The following is a 21,820-nucleotide window of genomic DNA, read 5'->3' on the forward strand; positions in this document are numbered from 1 at the left end:
GCACTTAGCGTTACATTTGTATAATTCATAAACCATTAAATAATTGTTGTAGATTGTCATATGTGCAATTACAGCTTAGTAGAATAGCAACACTGTCAGAACAACTAGCCAAATGACACATACAAAGCATATGTACATTTTCGTACTCGCTTCGCCAGTACATATACTAAAATTGGAACGACACCGAGAAAATTAGCATGGCCCCTGCATAAGGATATGTACATTTTCATATTTAATTGTTTCATTACTACATACACATAATACACACACATACAGATGGCATGCATCACGTTGCTTCTTTAGTTCACTTAGATGTTATACGTATTATATAATAATGCAAAAAACGGCTTTTGTAATTTTCGCTGTCAATTTGAAGTTTTCAGAATATAAGAACAATTTATAATTTTCATAATATAGAAATGTACAAAGAAATACTTTCATTATATTTTTAATCATCAAAATTATTTAATTTTGCTTAAAAATAGTTATACCTGAACGTGAAAGTTTAATTAGTTACATAAGAAGTTGAAAAAAGTCATAAAGACTTAAGAGCCATTTCACAAAAATCGGTAACAATCCGCGAAATTGTAATATTTTGACGTCGTTAATCTCAGTGTTGGATGCAATAATGTAATTTATATTCTTGAAATATAATAGAGCAACCTTTGTTGTAGTCCATAGTCAGATCAGAATTTTGATTTATATTATGTGTATAAAATTATTAACCTTTTCATCAGCCTCCTCCCTGGGTAAACGGTCGCAATGTATACTTTGAAGTCCTACTTTTCAATAACCTCTACGTTGAAACCATTTTAAAAAAATATCATAATATGTGGAATATAATTTTGTTGTCCACTATCATAGATTTTTATTCCATTTGTATCTCTATTAAACGATAAAAAAAAATTAAATTTACGAATATTTTCCAAATAAGTACAATTTTAAAAGCGATATTTCTCTTAGAAAACTAAGAAATTTTAACGAACTATCTTCATCAAAGTAAACTTACATCATTAAGGAATAGAAAAAAAGATAATTAAAAGATGTAATTATTTTTAATACATTTTATATTAAATGATAAAAAGATAGTATATATTGCCACGCATCAAGCCCGGTAAATCAGTCGAGCGCTAGCGCTCTTAGAGGTAAGGTCCAAGCCAAATTCTGCGCAGCCGTCTCTTTCGCTCACACGCGCCAAGCGCCTGTTGTTATAGCGGATAAAACCCATTTGATATTTTCATAATAAAATATAAATAAAATAAACATATTACGAAAATGACTGTAAAATAATATAATGATAATTTCTGTAAACAAATGTATAATTTAATTTTCTTTTCTCACACTATCAATACAAATAGGCATTTCAATCTGTTTGTCTTGTTATTTGTTAATTAATATGTTTGTCGGTGTCGATGTCATTAAATGCTTTTTTATTCATATCGTAAATATTAGATTCATTCGTAAACTGAAAAAACTATATCAATTTAAAAAAAATGTTTCATAAAATTGATTTTTTTAATTTTATTTTAAATTTATTGACTGTTGTTATATAACATACTTGAAATTTTTAACAAATTAATTATGTAAAAAACATTTTATACCATAGTTATAATTTTTATTATACATCAGAAAATGATCACGATGGTCTTTTGGTTGTCACACTATACGTACTAGCACAAAGATCGCGCGGCTCGTACGACTCGCGCGCTGCGACCAAATTTACCTAAACTTGCAGAGCGTAAAATTGTGAAATGGCTCTTAATCTGGAATTGTACCCAAATAAATTATTATAATATATTAAATAGAAAATTAGATTATTATTTATCTATGAAAAATAAACTTATCTATGATAATAACAGTCCACAGAAAGAAAGATTTTAATTTATTTTAGGTAATTATATAAAATGACATAGTAAAATTTAGAGATATTATAAAAAAAGTAACATACTTCACAACTTTATTTTGGTAACTGTTCACAACTTTACTTTTTTCATTAATTTATGGATAAAAACTAATACATTAAATGATGTCAAAGTACATAACACAGTAATTTGACATTTGATTTATAAATTTTTTATAGAAAAAAATTATTTATTTTTAATCGTTTATTCGTTTTTTTTTTCTAGTTCATAATTTTAAGTTCTTTAAAAAAAAATAATAATGTCAATATTTTTTTTATTAATAAACATTTCATTTTATGTTCGGCATATTCTCCTTCCTAATTTTTTCATTTTCATCACACTTGGCACAGATGAAGCAAATTTTTATCAGTTACTTGTAGTATATATTTTGAATCTATATATGTGTATATATAAAATAATATAAATATAATAAAATGCCGAACACATTTGAATATAATGTCATCAAACGTAGCTTTACCTGTTCAAGCTTACAGCTTGCTAGCTGTTATCATCGATATTTTATTATAATTCTGATTGTTGTATCTGTAGTTTTGACTTGAACCATTCAAATAAAATAAAATAATGCACTGATGATAATACAAAAGATAAGTGACAATGAAAATATTATGCAAGTACAAAACGTAGCTAGATAATCTGAACACTGTACAACGAACTTGCTTGCTGTAAGTATTGTATTTTTAGACAGCGCTATTGCCATTCTATACAAACAAGTTACGAGGCGATATTGAAAAAATAGAAATTCAAACGTATATATTATAGGCATAACCCGCCGTCGGGGACGCTGGCGAGTGGACCCGGGAAGTGGCCACACCTACGGCAGTCTAGACTCTACGCCAGTGGAGCCCCAGGCCTCCGGCAGCGGCCTCAACCTCACCAACGAAATGTAGTTTTATGCTGAGTGAGATTTACTGAACTTTACTAGTCTCTAGCGAATAATGAAATGTTCATACCGAGCTGGTGTGAATAAGGCTTTATACTTTTTAATCTATAAAAATATAAGCTTGTGTAAAAAAGACGTTATACCTATATATTTTTTTTTATATATTAAGAGTATAATTTTGTGACCAATTATGAAATTTTCATCAGTAAATCTCGACGGATTGGACTCGAAAAGTGAATAGTGTAAGTTTAGTCTTAAAGAGAATTGACGGTAGCTCGTGGTAGGCGTGATTTTATAAAGTAAATTAAATATCGCTTTATATAATTCAAAATGAATTCTATATAATATTTCTGCCCCAAATGTAATTGAAACTAAGTTTTTTTTTAAAATCCCAAATACCATTTGACTAGTTTCAATAGTTTTGTTAAATTTTCTGCTTGCAACGCTAGTTTGACAGCTGTTAAATTTTAAAAAAGTATTTTGACACCTGTCAATTGACTATGACTAGCATTGTCTGTGGTTGTTTTTGTATAAGTAGGAATTTGGTTACTTAATTTTTGTGACTGCGTTTATAACTGTTTATATGTCGGCAAAGGACTCGAGACTGGGGCATTAATATGGTATTGATTTAAATTAGTAACGTTAGAATTCTAATATGAAATAATATTATTATTATTAACTGTTATTAATCTATGTGATATATATTGACGAAGTCGAAATCTTAGAATAAATGTTAGCTAAAATTCATATTATATCCTTTGTAGGTGAATTATAACTCAATAGGTTACTATTTTTTTTTAAATGACTGACGTTCTGTAAAAGGACCAAGTTGAAGCTTTTGAGAGTTTTTTTAAAATATAAATGTACTATAGACATGTATTATATTCAAGACATAAAATATAGTGTTAATAAATTAAATAGTTATATTTCCAATATTTTTTTTGTTTCATGTATTAATATGACTTATTTATTATTTTTACAGTAAGAGTATTTGTTATATGTAATTTTAATGCATTTTTTTTCCTTCTTAACCCAAAGAGTTTTTAATAGTGTGTCAACCAAAATTATTTTTTATCTCGTGCCTTCTTGTGTCAATTTGACGGAATATAAAGATTATATAACCATATCAAACAGAAAAACCAAGAGAAATGTACCTATAGCACATTGTGATTATTTAAAAACATAATTATATGTAGCTTTGTATCTTTAATACTGAATTAATAAAATAAAAAGTTTAACATAGGTTATTTATCATTTATAATTGTTTTACTGCTGATTGTAATTGTTTTGTAACGTCCAAACAATTTTAACAAGAATTTATGCGTTTTAGAGAAAATGTAGCAAAAAACGATAAGTTAATTTGCATAGTTTTTTTTTATAATATAATTTCAAATTATTAATACGTGTAAGATTTTTTAACAGAAACTCCTATTCACAAGATGTTAATAAAATTATATTGCTGTTTACGTTGTAAAGGTAAAAGTTCATAAGCAACATATTTGTAATAAGAAAAAATATATAATTATATAAAATAACAATAGAACATAGAACTTCCTCCTTTTGGTCGGTTTAAAAATAGTCTGAAAAGCTTTTGAATTAATTAAGAATTATTTTATTAAAATCATATATTTATGCTTTTTTTCTTACTTTGTCTCCAAATGGCCTTTGGAAGTTACATGTATGATGCATAGGATACTTTTTCCTATATAGCGTAGACTTCTAGTAACGCAATTTGTATTTATCGTAATTTGTATATACGCTAACGGCGCTAAAGCGCATTTGTGTGTTTTTCGTAAAATCTGTGTAATAGAGTTTTTAATAAATGATCTGAAAACATGATAGATACTTTTATTGGCATACATAGTAAATTTTATGTTACATGAATAATTAATATTCATCTATTTTTTGTCTTACTTATATGATCATTTAATACGGGAAAAGAAATAGAAATAAGAAATAGATAAAAACAGGCACTTAGCGGCCATCCATTAATTATATCATACCTAAAGTGGGGTGGGTCCACGAGGTGTGACAAGCGGTGCGGAAGGAGTCCAAAATGTTGTTACATCACATTTCAAAACTTTGTGTGTATTCCTTTGCAAAGTTTGATTATATCATTTCTTTTTTCAAGTAGCTTTATTGCGTTTGTTGTTAACGATCTTATTGTATCCATTTTGGTACTTGTACTGAGTTCAGTTTGCATTTTAATAGTTTTCTCTATCCAATTGTATTTTTTTCTGTTTCTGTTCCTTTTTGGGTTTTAGTTTTGAAGAAATTTATCTCTTAGGGCATTTTTTGCCCAATCTGATGTTTTTCCAGTTTTACTTTTCTGTTCCTTGCCTAGGTCTAAGCGTTTTTTGTTGTTTGGTGTTTTGCTTTTAGTTCTGTTTGTATAAGTCAATAATTGGTGTTAAAGTTAAATTTGCTGATGACAGTGAAGTTAGTGGAATAGCTAATTCTGTTTGTCGTACTAAAATCAATTTCATTTTTTCTTTTACCATCCGGTTAGATCCAAGTGCTCATTCTTTTATTTATTTTTTAAACATGATGTTAAAGATGGTTATTTTGAAATAAAAATTTCGGATTTTTTCCCCGCTTCTACTTTTAGTGCAGTATATAAATGGTCCTTGTACTGGATGTTCTTCTAGGCGCCCAACTTCTTTTTGTCCATTATAGTCTACTATAAAGTTTTATGAGCGTGTTTTTGAATGGCTGTGTTCAGAATACTTAAATGGTTTCCAGGTTCGATTACGAAGCAGGTGAGTACATTTGTAGAATGGCCAAAATGAATTTTTGTACCGTACCTGGCACAGTAGTGAAATGGATGTTTTTGGTGTCCTAGGTGTCTATATGTTACGGTAACCGCTACTATCAGGTGTAACACTTGTTGCCGTCCTAATCGTAAAAAAGGCATGTGCGCGTGTGCATTATGATTTAATTGACTTATGGAGAGTAGAGGTAAGGAGAACCATCACTTTGTATGTTAATTTCCAATAAAAAGGTGGCGTTGCTGGCGACATAAAGGTCGCGCGGCAAAATTTCGATTTAACTTTTTACAACAGTTAAAAACTTCACGACAAAAAAAAAGCAATTTCCATACCCATTTTGAGTTTTTTCAAATCAAACACATACACCCTACACTTGAAGAATAAGTATTAAGAACTGCTACAGCTATGATAAAAAAAATATAAAAAGAAAGAGAAAAAAAAGATAGAGAATTGTATTTTTTTTAAATCTTTTATTAACTTTTTTAGATTTTACTTATAACGATATTTACAAACACTGCAAAAAATAAATATCTAGACGACTAGAGATTGAACATGTGTCATTTTCGTGATCGACGGAATACAGATAACAATCTATTTAATATAACATGACATTATAACATTATTTTAAACATTTTATATATTTAAAAAAGTAGAAACAACGAACATTGTTACAACAATCCATTTTTGTAATCAACAACGATCAACACTTCACTCAATATTTAAATAAAAAATGTACTGTACACACAAAAAAAACAGAACTTTTAACACTTATATCTAATACCTTTACATAATTGACTTATATTTCAGTTTTGAATCGCATACCCATTTCAGGCCTTTCAGAGTGCCAAAGCCACCTCATAATTAAGAATTAAATTGCTATCGTTCCATCTTTGGGACGGTAAAATCCCTATGCATTTTATCGATAATGGCCGTCATAAAGAATAAAGTTACAAAAAAATGTATGGAGTGTTTATTATGTTTTGCTACGGAACAGAACTCGATCATATCAAAATTTTACAAATAGTGGGAACTGTTGATGCATCTTTTTTTAATACATATTCTAATTTTAATTTTACACGCTGCGTGTCGATGCGGTAATATTATATTTTCAGAGGAACTTTCTATGATTCGTTATTTTATTAATAAAACACACGGTTTCCGGAGCGTTATAGGTCAGGAATTTTGCGTATTATAATGTAATAAATATTACGGTAATATCATTAAATTCTTACCTAGCGTTCTTTATACACGTTAATCAAAGTTATGTTAGTTTTAATTTTATTTTAATTATATGTTTATCATTGAACTATCGTATCTATAATTAAATATAAGTATGTCATTTCTTAACAAGAACGCGCATTCTTAATGTCGTAAATTTATTATAATAAATTACGTGTATATTATTTCAATATCAGTTCATAATAAATTTTGTTTTAAGGATTATAATTCTAAAGGTCCGAAGAGTAGTTTCGCTGGACAATCTTCACTTTGGTCGCTGAGGAACTGAGCAAATAGTTCTTGGTATCTCGACAATGCGATGCCGCCTTTTCGTCGATCATCGTCCTGTAACACATTACGATATATATATATATATATATATATATATATATATATATATATATATATATATATATATATATATATATATATAATAAAAATAAATCTATATTTTTATTATTCGATAAAATCCGAAAAAAGTTGTTTCATTAAATATATATATATATATATATTTTTTTTTTCTTATAGGGGAGTCTGTGCGTTCTCTAGATGTGTTATTTACGCACTGTTACCCGTTAGACATTGTTGCTGTCGTAAATAGTGTACACTTTTAGCTTATTTGATATTATAAAAAAAAACTAAAGAAAAGTAATGGACTATTTTAAATGAAAGAAATAGATTATAGAATAAATATATTTTTTTTAAATGTTGCTCGAGTTTTTAACTTTTTATTGACATCATTTTTGTAATACTAACCTACGCAGAAACGTCAGAAAGTTTTTGCGAAAATTGTATCACTTTTTATATTAAAATCCGAGTTATCGTTTTTTGGTCTAATTATTTTTTATTGGAATATTTTTTTTCAGATTACATTTCTAACGCAAAAGTTTTGATATCAATGACAAAAATGTTATACATTTTAATACTCATTAAAAAGTAAACAAGCTGGTGGGAATAATCTAAAAATGAAATTATGCAACAAGATAATAAAAGTTTAACAAGAAGTTTTAGCTGGACGCGCGCCAATATCCACACTTACGTAGTCAGAAGTTTATCTTGGAAATCAACTAAATCAAGCCAATTGTCATTTTCTACAATAATTCACAATTCTATTTAATACAATAAATCACATATTTAAAATATTACAAGAGAATATTGCGTACGTGAACTACTAAAATGCTTTGTTATTTTTTTTTTTGTTTGTGACTGGACACAGTTGATTTGACGTTATTTTTTTGTTAATGCTCGTCTAGCTGTGAACAACGCGGAAAATTCTTGGTTATATTTAATGAAAAACGCTACGGACGTTCATTATTACGGACTTTATGTCTAGGTAAATAGTATTTTTTATTTCAAATGTTAAGTTATTGTCGCCGTCAATAAACAATTGCAGATCCCAAAGAGACATACTGCGTTTCTAACTAAGAATGGACTTTTCCATTCCGATCTCCTTTTCCACATCTTTTAAGTATTGACTTTCCTTCTTCAATAGCCAACTTATCGTATCTCGACGTTTGTATATTGTATAGAACGCTTATACGTGATTGTAATCAGAATCATAGCTATTAAATTAATTAAACGTAGCTCTTAAAAGATTTTTCGTAAAATGCTTATTGGAAACTTAAATAGCTTCGAAGACTTAAATATCTACTGACGTTTTTGTAAGAGCTTTCGTTAATTTGAAAAGTATCAACTATACAAACGTTAAAACTGAGAAAAAAAAAAACAACCAATTAAAAAAGAAGGTCGGTGTACGTATTTACATGTTTTGGCAATGTCAATATGGAGTTCGATACCCGATAGCGACATATTAATATCGCATTTGCATCTTCTTTCGTCATTGACATAAATTCTCCCGAAACAGTTTGCCAAGTAACAGTCGGGGTATTCCTAGAATCGCGTAATGCTACGCGAGTAAACGTAGCTATTACTACTATGACCGTGGCCGTGACTTTTAAAAATAAAATTTAACAAAAGATACGTCTATTTTTGAAATTTAAATAGAATTAAGTTTTAACGTAGTAAGTTAGGTCTAGCTTTACATCATTTTCAGATTTATCTGAACTAAAAAAAAAATATTTTGCAGCGAAATATTGTTGTTTTTTTTTTTTTTTTTTTATTGCAAGCAGAATTGCAGACGAATCTGATTTTGTACCCACGTGAGAGACTTGAAAGTACGAAAATATCTTGTGAAAGCTATCGATTATTTGATAATGTCTAAAATTTACTAAGTATCAAGTAACTAAGTAAGATATCAAGTATAAGGGTCGTGTATTCCTCTGATCTGTCACCTCGGTTACGTTTCTAGAAGTACCAGCGGTAGACAAAACTCATTCCAGTTAATAAACGTCTTATGAAAATGAATTTGGAAACGCAATTATTAAACAAAACTGAAAAACGTCATTTGTCTTTTTAAGTGTAAAACTTTAAAGCATCCATATTCTTGGACAATACTAACATATTGACTACACTTTCTTCTCTTTAAGTTTTGCAGTAAAATTAATGAGTAGGTATATCTACTCCGATCGATCTCAATTTCAAAGGTCTCTGATCTAATTTTTTCTCATTTTGTTTGTTTTATTTATACAATTCTAAATCGCAATACTCACATTTAATAAGGAATTGAACGCATCATCTATAGCCTTAATGTCGTCTACCACCATCCTCTGTACGCAATCGTATCTGTACTCCTCAATGCCAATAATTCCATCACTATTTATGTCAATCATTCTAAAATTCGTCTCTATAAAAGCTTTCATCGCTTGTGGAAAGTCTTCATAACGTTTTCCTATACAGCTATTTTGTACTGCCTTTTTGAATTCATCGACTGTTACTATTCCATCCTGAAAAAATTACAGTTACCATAGACAAAGGCGCCATTAAGTTAAAAAATATAAAAAGCTAGAAGCGTGCGCTGCTACAGTGCGTGCTCGTTGTGTTAGGATAATCAAGCAATAAGTTTTGAAAATGTATTTGTACAGTTTTATTATATTTTGTTGACTTAGTTATTGGTATTATCTATAAAAGTGTTATTTCTAATTTTAAGTATTAACATGTAAGTATCTATTATATTTAAGTATATTTTTGTATTATATGGCGATACTGGAAATTATTTGCTTGTTTTTTACTACAGCCACAACTGGCTTTGACTCAGCAACTGTGTTGTGTCAAAACGATCCCTACTCGTTACAAAGGTTTTATAGGCTGTGGTCTGGACTTGTTGTGTGCTTCCGGACTCCCGTCCCAGAGTTTCATCCCTTTGAGGATTGTTACGTGTGAGGTTACACATATGTATACTTATTTATTTTGAAGTAATACTTCGTTACGCACGATTGACTTGAGGAGTAAGCTGGTGAATGCGTGACGAGAGCATTACGAATAGTGTGATCGGGCGAGACGAACGGAAGTTGAGAGGGAGATATTTGTTAGTGAACATAGAAAGAGAGAGAGTTACGTTTCGTATATTACTGTAGGGGTAACTAAATAAGTTTTACTTCGGTCGTGTGGTCTAAATAACACTCAGTTTTTATTACAGATCTTCTGCAATTAGCACTATTCAGAAAATCTCTACTTAAATATTTTCTTTTCTATATATATGTATTTACTATTCTATACCTTAACGCTTTATTATTCACTACGTGTATCTATGTCAAATTTCAATAATTAGATATATTGTATTAGATTATAAATTCCATTACTTATTAAAATTTTTATTGGAATGCAATTTCAAGATTTTAATAAGCCAATTAATTCCTACACATCCAATATTGTCTACTTGTTAAATTTTATCGGTCTACTATCACCACAGGCAAGACAACGGCGACAACAGCGCGTTAGGCGATATATGTAATGTTGAGTGTAACCGACATAGTCTGGCACCTTATCGAAGTCCGCCAGCTGAGCGATCTCCTCCCAGAGACTCAGCATGATGTGCTGGTACTTCTGCAGGCGTGACGAGCTACAGTCTCCCTTGCCTTCTAGCACGCACGTTCTCAAAGCGAGGCATTGGAAATCGTGCGCGTCTAAATAGCCATTGTTGTCGATATCTGAAAAAGTTGAGTATTTTCTTTTAATAATGTTGGCAACTCATCGACGCTAAAAATGTCATTTGGACATAAATCATTCGCAAAAAGACTTATAATTTTTATAATCATCAAAATCTGATATTTTATTGTTTGGTTTTCTTTCTTTTTATCATATCTTAGAAACGACATAAGCTCACATAATTTTTTAATGAGGTTTGATTTTGTCAAAATAAATTTTCGGAAAAGTCTATCGAAAAACATTTCATGCATTCATTCATTGCATTTCATAACATTTAGTAATCTATTGAAGATTTGGCGCAACATTGCAATCTATGATAGTAATTAAAAATTCATACAGATCATGTCGCAACATCACAAGTAATCCTAGTTGGCGGGCACCGGTAAACAATAGCTCGCTATTATTTTAACTGCCAATTACTCAACTATGCCAAAACCCGGCCCTTTCGTAAGCTTCGACCTGAACGAAACTATTAACGAGTTTCAAATTGTCTGACTATCGTAGATCAGCTAATTAATATTTGAAGTATGATGATATATTAAATGTAGTTAGATTTTAGTGATGTGCCAATGTTTTGGTTTTAGTTAGTTTTTTTTTTGGATTATAAATGAATAATTGAATAATTATACGGTACATTAACAGCCCTCCCCTAGTAGGTAAGAGAAATGGACTTTGAATATGCCTGGGTTATTTTAACGATGTTTTTCTTTAAAATCGATTTGGAAATGTGTCTGAAAAGGACTAATTGTAATATAATCCTTCTTAACAACAACCTGACAGCTAAACTGCTTTACCATAGAAATGGTATTGATACTTTTAAAGGTGACTAAACTCGTTAAATAAAATAATTGTAACTGAGTATCTAAATAGGTACACAGAAATAAAACCAGGTAAACGAAATCTCCACGTTTAATGTATATAAAAATTACAATATGGTTATGACATGGTTTATTTGACGCCGCGTTGGCGCAACGGTAACAGCAGTACCTGTTGCGGTGGCGGTTGCGGGTTCGATCCCCGCACATGACAAACATTTGTATTGGCCATACAGGTGTTTGCCGTGGTCTGGGTGTTTGTGCAGTCCTTATGGGTCTTCCCACCATGCCTCGGAGAGCACGTTAAGCCGTCGCTCCCGGTTGTTATCATGTACACCTAATATCGATCGTTATTCGTAGTAGGGAATATATCCGCCAACCCGCATTGGAGCAGCGTGGTGGATTAAGCTCTGATCCTTCTCCTACATGGGGAAAGAGACCTATGCCCAGTAGTGGGATATTACAGGCAGAAGCGAGCGATTATTTGCCTATCTTTCGTATTAAATTAATATCAATCGGGAATAGATTGAAATTATTACTATTTACGTTTCATTGAGGTTGGTTCACAGTAGGAAAAATATTGCTCAAAATTTTGATTAATCCAACGGTGGAGCTTCAGCTTTGCAAATAATTATAGCTAAATATACTTCAAGTGACTTGTGTTCCTTTGGTGAGTTAGGTTGCCATAGCTACGGCATAGGGTGAGAGTAAATAATTACAAAATCGCTAATGCGCCTGCAATCCTGCTCCTAGACTGCAGTATCCATGACCGTCACGCTGACCGTACGTATTGTATACCGTACCGAAACGCTGTCGGAAAACTTACCTATAGGAATAAAAAAATGCGTGGGTTCAAACAACATCAAAAAGGTAAAATCTGTAATTGATCATTTTGGTGTTGTTCTCTGAGCCAAAGTATCATCTGGGTTAGTGTTCTTACGAACTTGACGGTGATTAATATAATACTAAGGTATTGGTGTTTGCCAATCAAGAACTCAATGCCAATGTGAGGATTTGTTCTGAAATAGATCGTCTGGTTCATTGATTGAAACTAATTTTAAGCTTAGGGGTATAAAAATAAATACTGCAAACATTTATTAAATAAGATCGACCAAGAACCAGGTGACCCTTACATCTTTAACAATATTTATGTATAAAATACTGTTGTAAACAATAAATTAGCGCCAACCCGCATTGGAGCAGCGTGGCGGATTAAGCTCTGATCCTTCTCATACATGGGGAAAGAAGGTTTTGTCCAGCAGTGGGATATTACAGGCTGAAGCCAAGCAAAGCCGTTAATATAATAGTAAAAACGTTAAGAGACTAACAGAAACTAATATATAATATATAATAATAACATATAATAATAACATATAATATAAACTAATATATATAATATTGCTAAAGACAGGAAGAGAGGAGCAAAAATATCCGGATAAATAGGTAAACAGAAAGTAAACGTGTATTTATTAAGACGATTCTTCTGGTGCAGTAAAATCTTAACAATGTTGATCGCATCGTTTCGAGGGAATATTTATATTTGTTTAAATAATTCTACAATTCATTTATTTTTACTGCAACAGAGTATTTTTGCTTGTCTACATCTATAGCGCCTCTGAAATCTTGTAAAGCCTTTGGTTCCAGTATACATTCTACTGGGAGCTGACGAAGATTTATAAACAAATGGGTAGGTTATTGATTGAAAAACATACAATTTTGATCATCTGAATTTTTATTAGCATTAATTTATTTATTGATCTCAAAAATTCTTTAAGAAGCCTCATTATATCTCATACAATTTAAAAGAAAATTTGTTTTTGTAAAATTAGCAACCTAGTCTCATAGTAGTCGTTAATCAAGGCTGGCGTATAGAAATAGACTGAAATTACAATTTAACACGTTCGCTGCGTTGTGAGGACATATTGACCCATAGCGAATTTTCATGTGATGCGGCGAGCAAAATAGCGTTTATTCCCCTGGTGCGGAAGGCTTTGTGTATTTCTATCGTAGGAAAGAGATTTATATACCATTGTTATCGCCGCTTTAACGTGTACAATCTAGCATTTTCAAACACTCGTGAGCCAATTTGACCTCACCCGCACCTAAAGAAAAATGTTTCACCCTATTGCGGTGTGCGGTCAATATGACATACCGCTCCGCGCACCCCACACCCGCAATGAATGATGCGCTCGCGCCATTTCGTGCTCTCAGTGTTGTGACACGCTATCGACAGTGAAGATGTCGCGTCGTTTGAATCCATTTTTAAGATTAAAAAAAATGTTTATTTACTAGCTACGTCCTCACTTCTAAATTATGCGGTGGTTCGGAGCGCTTAATTAATCAATAAAACACATACAGTTAGTTTTAGCTGTATCAGGCGTCAATATATTTCAATTAAGCCACTTGGCAATGTTCTAAAGCCCCTTTTCATGTATGTTCGGGGATAACTTCGTGATTTATGAACCGATTTTTATAATTCTTTTTTTGTTGGAAAGGAGGTATCCCAAATGTGGTACCATGTTAAGGATCTGATGATGGAATCTCAGAGAAGTTGAGGGAAACCCTTGAAAATCGTAATGACGACTAGTACGTTTGTTAAAATTTTTTTCGTCTAATTACGTTGTATTGTCGTCGTCGATATGTATATCGATGTAATTAAAGTCGGTTTTTTCGTTTGCGAAAACACACAATTATTATTTTTCACGTCTATGATTTACAAGGTTAAAAATTAAACAGTCAATAAAATTTTGCGAAAATTTATCGAATCCTATACAGCAGACGTGTTTTTCCCATCACTTGTGTTTTGATATTTCAGTGCGTTGTGTGGTCAAACAGACCCTACAAATTTTTTCTCTTTTAGACGCTAAACGAAACAAGCGAGCTAAAAACGCAGCTAGGTATATATTGCTTGGTTATTGGTCTTAGATCTCAAAATAAAATATATTCAATAATAATTATCACCATTAAGAAAAACCTATATCAAAACAGACCTGAATGAGGGCTTATTTGACCACACGACGCGCTGTAAAAAAGTCCTCTATGAGTCAATATAACCACATGACGCACCAGCAAAAAGTACACTAAAAATCCTTACGCAGTGAACGTGTTAAGATTTGGAATGTCATGTCAGTCATGGGAAAAGTGTCCAATTTATTGATGTTCGAATCCTTGGCTAATTTATAACATTTGTTTTGCATTTCCTGCATTATTCCACTACTTATAAATATAATCACTAATCCTTAAATATTTATCTACAATTTTTAGTGTGAATATATATTTAAAGAAATCATATATTATGTAAGAAGTTAGTGTATTAAGAAAAAAAATATCATTTTCAGTAAAATCTTGACTCCCACTGAAAATGGCGAAAAATTAATATAATAACTCTTGCTAAACTCTACCATTAAATGAAACAAGAGGACTAGTTTATACTAAGTATTAATTTTAATTATGTCATGCAATTAAAGACAATAGTTTCAGACAAACTTAATTTTTATCGTTCTAGAATCTAGGTAAACCGAAGCTTGCTTAATCTCAATTTAGGTTTATATTAATTATCTGAAGTGCACGAATTGATTCATTCACGTTTTGTCTCAAACATATGTATGGTAAAACCGGGAGAGATGCCGCAGTGGGATAGATGCCTCATGTTCTAAAAACCTAACATCCCGAACTCACAAATAAAAATTAATCGCATAAGTAGGAGTCGAAGACACCCCGTACCTCGGATATCCACAGATATTCGTGTGGCAAGGACGCGTTTGGATCCTGTGTGTAATTTTCTCCGTGGCGAAATTTAAAAACACGTCAAAGTTTTAAGGATTAGTATTTAAGGTTGTATAATTTTATAAATAGTAATAAATTCCGTTATATATTTTATCACATCTATATACTGGGTCATTGAGTCTGCATATAGTTGTAAATAGATGCTATTTTGTTTATAATTTATTTAAAAAATACGTGGGCATCTATCCCAATCACAAAGGATAGTTGCCCTGATTTTTTGAGGTATAGGTGCCCTTACCATATACAGAGTAAGTTTATATGTATAATTTTTTTTTGTGTCTGTTATGTTTTTTATGTATTTAGGTATATTTATGTTTGGATGTTTTACTGATTCTAGCAGAACTATGCCACGAAAATATAAAAGAAAGGAAGAAATGCGAGCTCGAGTATGTTCTTGGACTATAGAAAACCTACAGTCAGCTTTCGATGAGAAAGTATGATTGTGCAATGTGCACTTGATATGAATATTTTAGACCAACAATTAAGAATTTATACTTTTGTTGAATAAATGCTTGTAAAATTTAATTAAATTTATATATATATATATATATATATATATATATATATATATAGTATAATCTGTGTGATATAAAAATTATATTCTAATTATAACAATTAAAAGATATAAAAAAACACAAAAAAATTTTCATTGCTATGGCCCATGTTTCTTGGAGACAATCGATGTTTTAGGAGTAGCCTAACCTAACATTTGGTTTGGTTTTTCGTTTACACGGTTTAAAGGGCATCTATCCTACTCACTATTTTCATGGTGAGGCAACTATCCATACAGGTAGGCATCTATCCTCAAAAAAAGGGTTCACGAAAAGCTAATTTCTGCTTAATCTGCATTGGCTAGGTTGAAAAAAGATAGTCATAATTCAACATAAAGGATTGAGCTAGCTATATTAATAAAAATTATTCGTATAAATATAATATTTTTAAAATTAGGTGGCTATTTCAAAAAGTGAGGCATCTATCCCGGTTTTACCCTATGTAGTTTTATTACGTATACAAAATTTTAATGGTGTTTAAAGGAAAATAAAATGTTGGTACGTTTTTAATGTCAAAAATATAATATCTCTCAATGAATTAACTAATGGTCTTATGAGCTGCTATAAATCTTCTGCTGAAACAGTCTGTGGGTGACTGGGTGTGTCTGTTTATTTATATAAGCGAATAATTTTGTGTTAATCGATTAATTGAAGCGACCATAAAACGTTTACTATACATTAACAGCTTCCGACATTTTGAAACTGTTTAATTATATTTTTAAATCACAGATATGTATGTAATTCTTTCGTTAATTTTTATAAGGTTAACTTAAACCATAATATATTCTACTATAGTATTCTATGTCATAATTGCTATTTTAAAAATTCACTACATTTTAAGTAACTTTATAGACTTCAAAATTTTTAAATAAAATTTCCCAATGTATTAAAGTTTAATTATTGATATGACACATAAACTGAACCGCAAAGAAAAAGAGTCAGTTAGAAAATCTTCAATATCTTCAAAAGTACAGGACATTTTTTTTTGGTATCGCAGGGGAACCCATTTACGGGTGATATCCAGGATGCCCGGGTAGGCATTCCTAGACCGTATGTCGGCTTCAGAACTTGGGGGTGCAATACCGACCAAAACCCCTGCGGGAGCCTTCAGGCGCATTAATTGGAGGGTCCCGGATCTGCAGGCAATAGGATCCCTCCAGCGACAGTCTCGCCTCGCCGAGAAGACCAGACTTCTTCTCCATGGGGACTGTCCGGCTCACCTCTGAATAATCCCGACGATGCCATGTCTAGCAGGACCGAGTTCCCATTAAGAAGAATTATTCCATCCCATTAGAAAGCGCATTAAGTAGCGCCTCCTACGCACCCCGTTCGTCGCCTGCGGACGGAGGTCTCGTCGGCGGCCCCCTCTCATCCGCTCGTCATTCTCCTTCTGGGACATTACTGTCTCGCAGAAGGAGACCATCGCCTTCCAGGACTCATCGTCGCCGAGCATCGTGGTGATAACGCTCGGCAGTGACAAGTCCCCTCCGAGGACTGTCGTTAGATCGCGACGCACCGCTTATCTCGGGCACACCTCGAGGGTGTACTGGGCAGAGTCCACAGCCGCGCCACAATTGTGACATCCAGTCGTCGGCTCCCTTTGAGCCGTCCGACACAAGTATTCACCAAAGCAGTCGAGCTCGGTGAGAATTTGCGTCAGACGGAAGGTGAGGGGCTTGCGCTTACGGCGCATCCACTACTCAAGGACCGGGCGCAAGGCAGCCGTTACGCGTGTGCCATACGGCTGCTCCGCCAGGCCCCCCCCACCTCCGCATTAGCGCTTCCTGCCTCATCCGGCGTACCCGTAGGATCCCGTCCGACGTGGGGTTCTCACCGAGAGCCCTCCTACCCGAGACGTATGAGTAGGTCTCGGCAAGGACCTCCGCCACGAGCTTCCACGGAGGGTCGCCGGCTAGAGCAGTAGCTGCAGCCCAGATTACGCTCACTGCTATGATCCAAAAAAAAGTACAGGACCTAGCGTTATGAAATAGAGACTAAATCAAAGAATATTTAATATGCTTCAATGAAAAAATTAAAAAAGTATTTACTAGTGGTTAATGTTATGATTTGGCATACTTTCTACTAGATTTTTGAAGCGATGCTACGGAATATTCTCATATTTCTCTACTTGAAATTCTTTCATTTCACGTATACGGTTTCCTCTGACGAACAAGTCGTCTCATTTCGTTCCACGCATGCTCAATGGGGTTTCACTTCAGAATTTCAGTGACATATCTTTTTGCAGTTAAAGTTCCACTTTCACCACTAGCTCAGTGCGGCTTTCGGAAAAAGTCCCAGCCTATACGTGAGCAGAATCTCCGCTGTATGGTTCTTTTTCTTCTACACAGGCTTGGCTATAGCGCACTCCTGGTCTTCTGTACACACTTTTCCCTTCGTCGTGCTTTTGTAAACAGAATCTAAACTCGTCTAAAAACATAGCTCTTGACCACAATTCAGAGTACAAACCTCGTGTTTTCTACCATAACTTAACCTTGAGTTTCTGTAGTGTATTTCTAGTTTTGTGCCATTTACACTTCTTGAGATGACTAAATTTGCTTCAGCCAGACGCAACCTTACTGTATCTGTACTCAGATTGTTTCCTCCAGTTTGTAAATGACGGTTTTTTGCTTCAATAGCCGTAAGAAAGGGATGATGTGACTCTCAATATTTTTGACACCATATAGCGATCATCCCGCGCCGTCGTTTACATTGTTCCAGTTCAGAGATACGCTGGAAATCTCCCTGAACTTTAAAAAGAGTCACACCAACAGTTCTCGCTGTATTTCGCTGACTGTGTCCATTCTCAAGCATTGTCAGGATCCTGGTACATTCTTCACAGGTTAACGACATGATGACTTCAGAATACTAAAATTTATAAGACAGAGACACCACATTTATATTTTTTTATAGCACAACTAAAACAAACGCGTAACAATTGATTTCAATTATTTGGTAGTAAATTAAAAATCGACCATTATTTTACATTTTCAGTTTTTTATACAATTATCAAAAATAATTAAAAAGGTTTTGTATATTATTTTATGTTGCATTCAATATTCTTTTTTATTTTACAAACGTAGGTCAGTTACTTAAAAGAAGATATCGAAGATTTTCCAACCGACCCTTTTTCTTTGCGGTCCAGTGTATTTTAAACATATATTTTACAGTGATAAAAAATATGGCCAATTCAAATTAAAACGTTAAAGAAAACTATCCTAAACTGTGACACTATTTTGTAATAGACAGAAGAAATCAACTACATATATGAAAAATATAGCTAAGAAATAAAATATTTGAATTTTGTGGGTGGCAAGGTAAATTACTTGTAATTTAGGACATTTTGATTGTCCTCTACAGCGACAAAACAAATTCTTAACAAGTATTTATTAATAGTTTTATCAAACTGTCATTTTGTTTTAGATTTAGCGTCAATTTCTTTTTAATTTTCTTTTTAGTACGATAATATAAGCAAAGTTGTATTCATAAAACACCAATTAACCGACTTCAAGAAGAAGTAAGCTCTCCATTCGACTGATTCTTTTTAACTAATGTAAAATAACGTAGTCTAACTTACCGTATAGATAACGCACTACGAAAGCGACTCTGCTGTCCCAAGTATACGCCATAATTAGTCTTTTTTAGAATTAGGCACGTTTATCGAATATTATAACAAAAAACAAATAACACAACTATGAACGCTCAAAAGTTGCGAGCGTCGCCTGCGCCGCTCGTGTACTAGACGAATAAAACAATATTGGGACGCGGGACGTCACGGATCCAATAGATGACCTAAATATATCTACTATATCGTAGAGACAGACTATCGGTAACTTCTAATATTCCTGAGCTTGGCACGCTGATAATAGGGCGACAATGTGAACTAGTAGGTATACCTGACGGAGATCCCAGAACCTACAATATTTTATATCGGCAACAAAAACTATATTTTACTAAGGTGGTCTTAAATAATTGGCTGAAATTAAGGTAAGTCCGCATGTTAATACCTTAATTTGTTGGTATGCAAAAATTCTATTATTATTAAATCAATGTTTTTTTTTTACGAAAATAGCAAGAAACCCGTCAAACCTTCTTTTCTTAATAAAAAAAAAAAAAAAAAAAAAAAAAAAAATATATATTTATCACCAGAAATATTTTATTACATAAAAAGATTGTCAGATGTTTTAAAGGGCGCTCTTAATTTTGGTCGTTTCCTTCCCAATCATAAAATAATAATTAAACTAAAACGTTTGCCGCATTTGCAATTCAGATACCACAACAACAATTAAGTACTTATTGTTATTAATTTCAATTAATACCTCCAAAATCGTTTTAGTGTAAATTCATATAAATAAATTAATTACATACAATGGTTATATGACACGATGTAACACAGGGTTAATTAGTTGCGCTAGCGTATCGAAGTTCTGCAAGGTCGAGATCAACTGTAATTAATTAATTTTATTGTAACGGTTTAGAACTATCGCGTATCGATATAAGTTTCAAAATTACTGTACGACATATCCCAGGTGTCGTCAAAATCAATAACAAGTCTGTGATAAAACCATAAAGAAAAGACCTTAAGGTAGCAATGGGATTTACGATTCAGCCTGCAAACTCACTACTGGCTAACATCTCCGTGTCTTCTTCTAGCTTGAGGAGCATACCCGCCTCCTGCTCGAAAACGGGCAGCGCCTGAAAGACTTGCAGGATCAGCTTACGAAGCAGGAGCAGGTGGTCGCCGCGCAGAGGTCATATGCGAGTGTGGCTGCGGCTGGATCTCCGCCGAGGGGACAAGCCGCTTTGCACTCTTTGGTCGTCTCGTCCACGGACGAGACAATGACAGGGGACGACGTGCTCTCACAGCTTAGGGAAGCGGTCCAGGCGAAGGACGGCTGGACCAAGGTTGAAAGGGTGCGCAAAGCGAAAGACAAGAAAGTCGTCATGGCTTTCAGCACAAAGGAAGAGCGGAGCAAAGTGAAAGAGAGAGTGGAAGAGAAAGGAAAGGGCCTCTTGGTCGAGGAGGTCAGCAACAGGGACCCGCTTCTGGTTCTGAGGGGCGTCCTCTCAGTTAACACTGACGAGGATGTGTTGAAGGCCCTAAAGAACCAGAACCGGGAGCTGTTTGATGGCCTCGACCAAGAGGCAAACAGGGTTAGGGTTCGATTCCGCAAAAGGGCCAGGAATCCGCATGCGGGCCATGTGGTGCTGGAAACCTCGCCCACCCTTTGGAATAGGATTATCCAGAAAGGATACGTACACATCGATCTCCAAAGGGTCAGAGCTGAGGACCAGTCACCGCTGGTCCAGTGCGCGAGATGCCTGGGCTATGGTCACAGCAAGAGGTTCTGTGCGGAGTTGGCCGATGTGTGCAGTCACTGTGGCGGCCCGCACCTCAAGATAGACTGCGTGGACTGTGCGGCGGCCGTCCCACCCTCGTGTAGAAACTGCAGAAGGGCGAAGCTGGACAGCGTTGATCACAACGCGTTCAGCAACGACTGCCCGGTCAGGAAGAGATGGGACGACCTAGCGCGATCGACAGTCGCATACTCTTGAGGGTGCGATGGTCGGCACGGTGGCATGCGAACGAGAAGTCTCAAGCCCCCTGGCGAGATACGCGCGGGACGGTCTGCGTGGGTCCTGGCCACGGAGGAAACATATACGTTTGTTGCGGAACAAGACCTGCGCAGAGCAGGAGGGGAGCACGCGGCCACCGACTACCGCACAGGACTTCTGCACCCGGTCGAACAGGGCAGCTTATATCACAAAGGGTCTGCGAACTTGGTGGCGAGTCCTGATCTTAGGAAAACACGGCGGCATGTAAATTAGTTGCTCTTCA

General features: G+C 33.8%; 1 protein-coding gene and 1 non-coding gene across 2 annotated transcripts; one reads left to right on the forward strand and one right to left on the reverse strand.

Annotated features, from left to right (window-relative positions):
- Positions 1-142: 142 nt before the first annotated feature.
- Positions 143-245, forward strand: LOC123660739. The gene has a single exon (XR_006744241.1). It is a non-coding gene; the product is annotated as a U6 spliceosomal RNA (small nuclear RNA).
- Positions 246-6,020: 5,775 nt separating this feature from the next.
- Positions 6,021-19,877, reverse strand: LOC123660499 (sarcoplasmic calcium-binding protein 1). The gene is made up of 4 exons (XM_045595561.1): positions 19,559-19,877; positions 10,668-10,834; positions 9,398-9,631; positions 6,021-7,133 (listed from the first exon to the last, which is right to left on the reverse strand). Exons 1-4 carry the CDS (start codon positions 19,608-19,610, stop codon positions 7,011-7,013), a joined length of 576 nt encoding a protein of 191 aa, XP_045451517.1. The 5' UTR covers positions 19,611-19,877; the 3' UTR covers positions 6,021-7,010.
- Positions 19,878-21,820: the final 1,943 nt, after the last annotated feature.

This window comes from Melitaea cinxia, chromosome 15, assembly GCF_905220565.1.
Source record: "Melitaea cinxia chromosome 15, ilMelCinx1.1, whole genome shotgun sequence".
In the NCBI taxonomy this organism is placed as follows: domain Eukaryota; kingdom Metazoa; phylum Arthropoda; class Insecta; order Lepidoptera; family Nymphalidae; genus Melitaea; species Melitaea cinxia.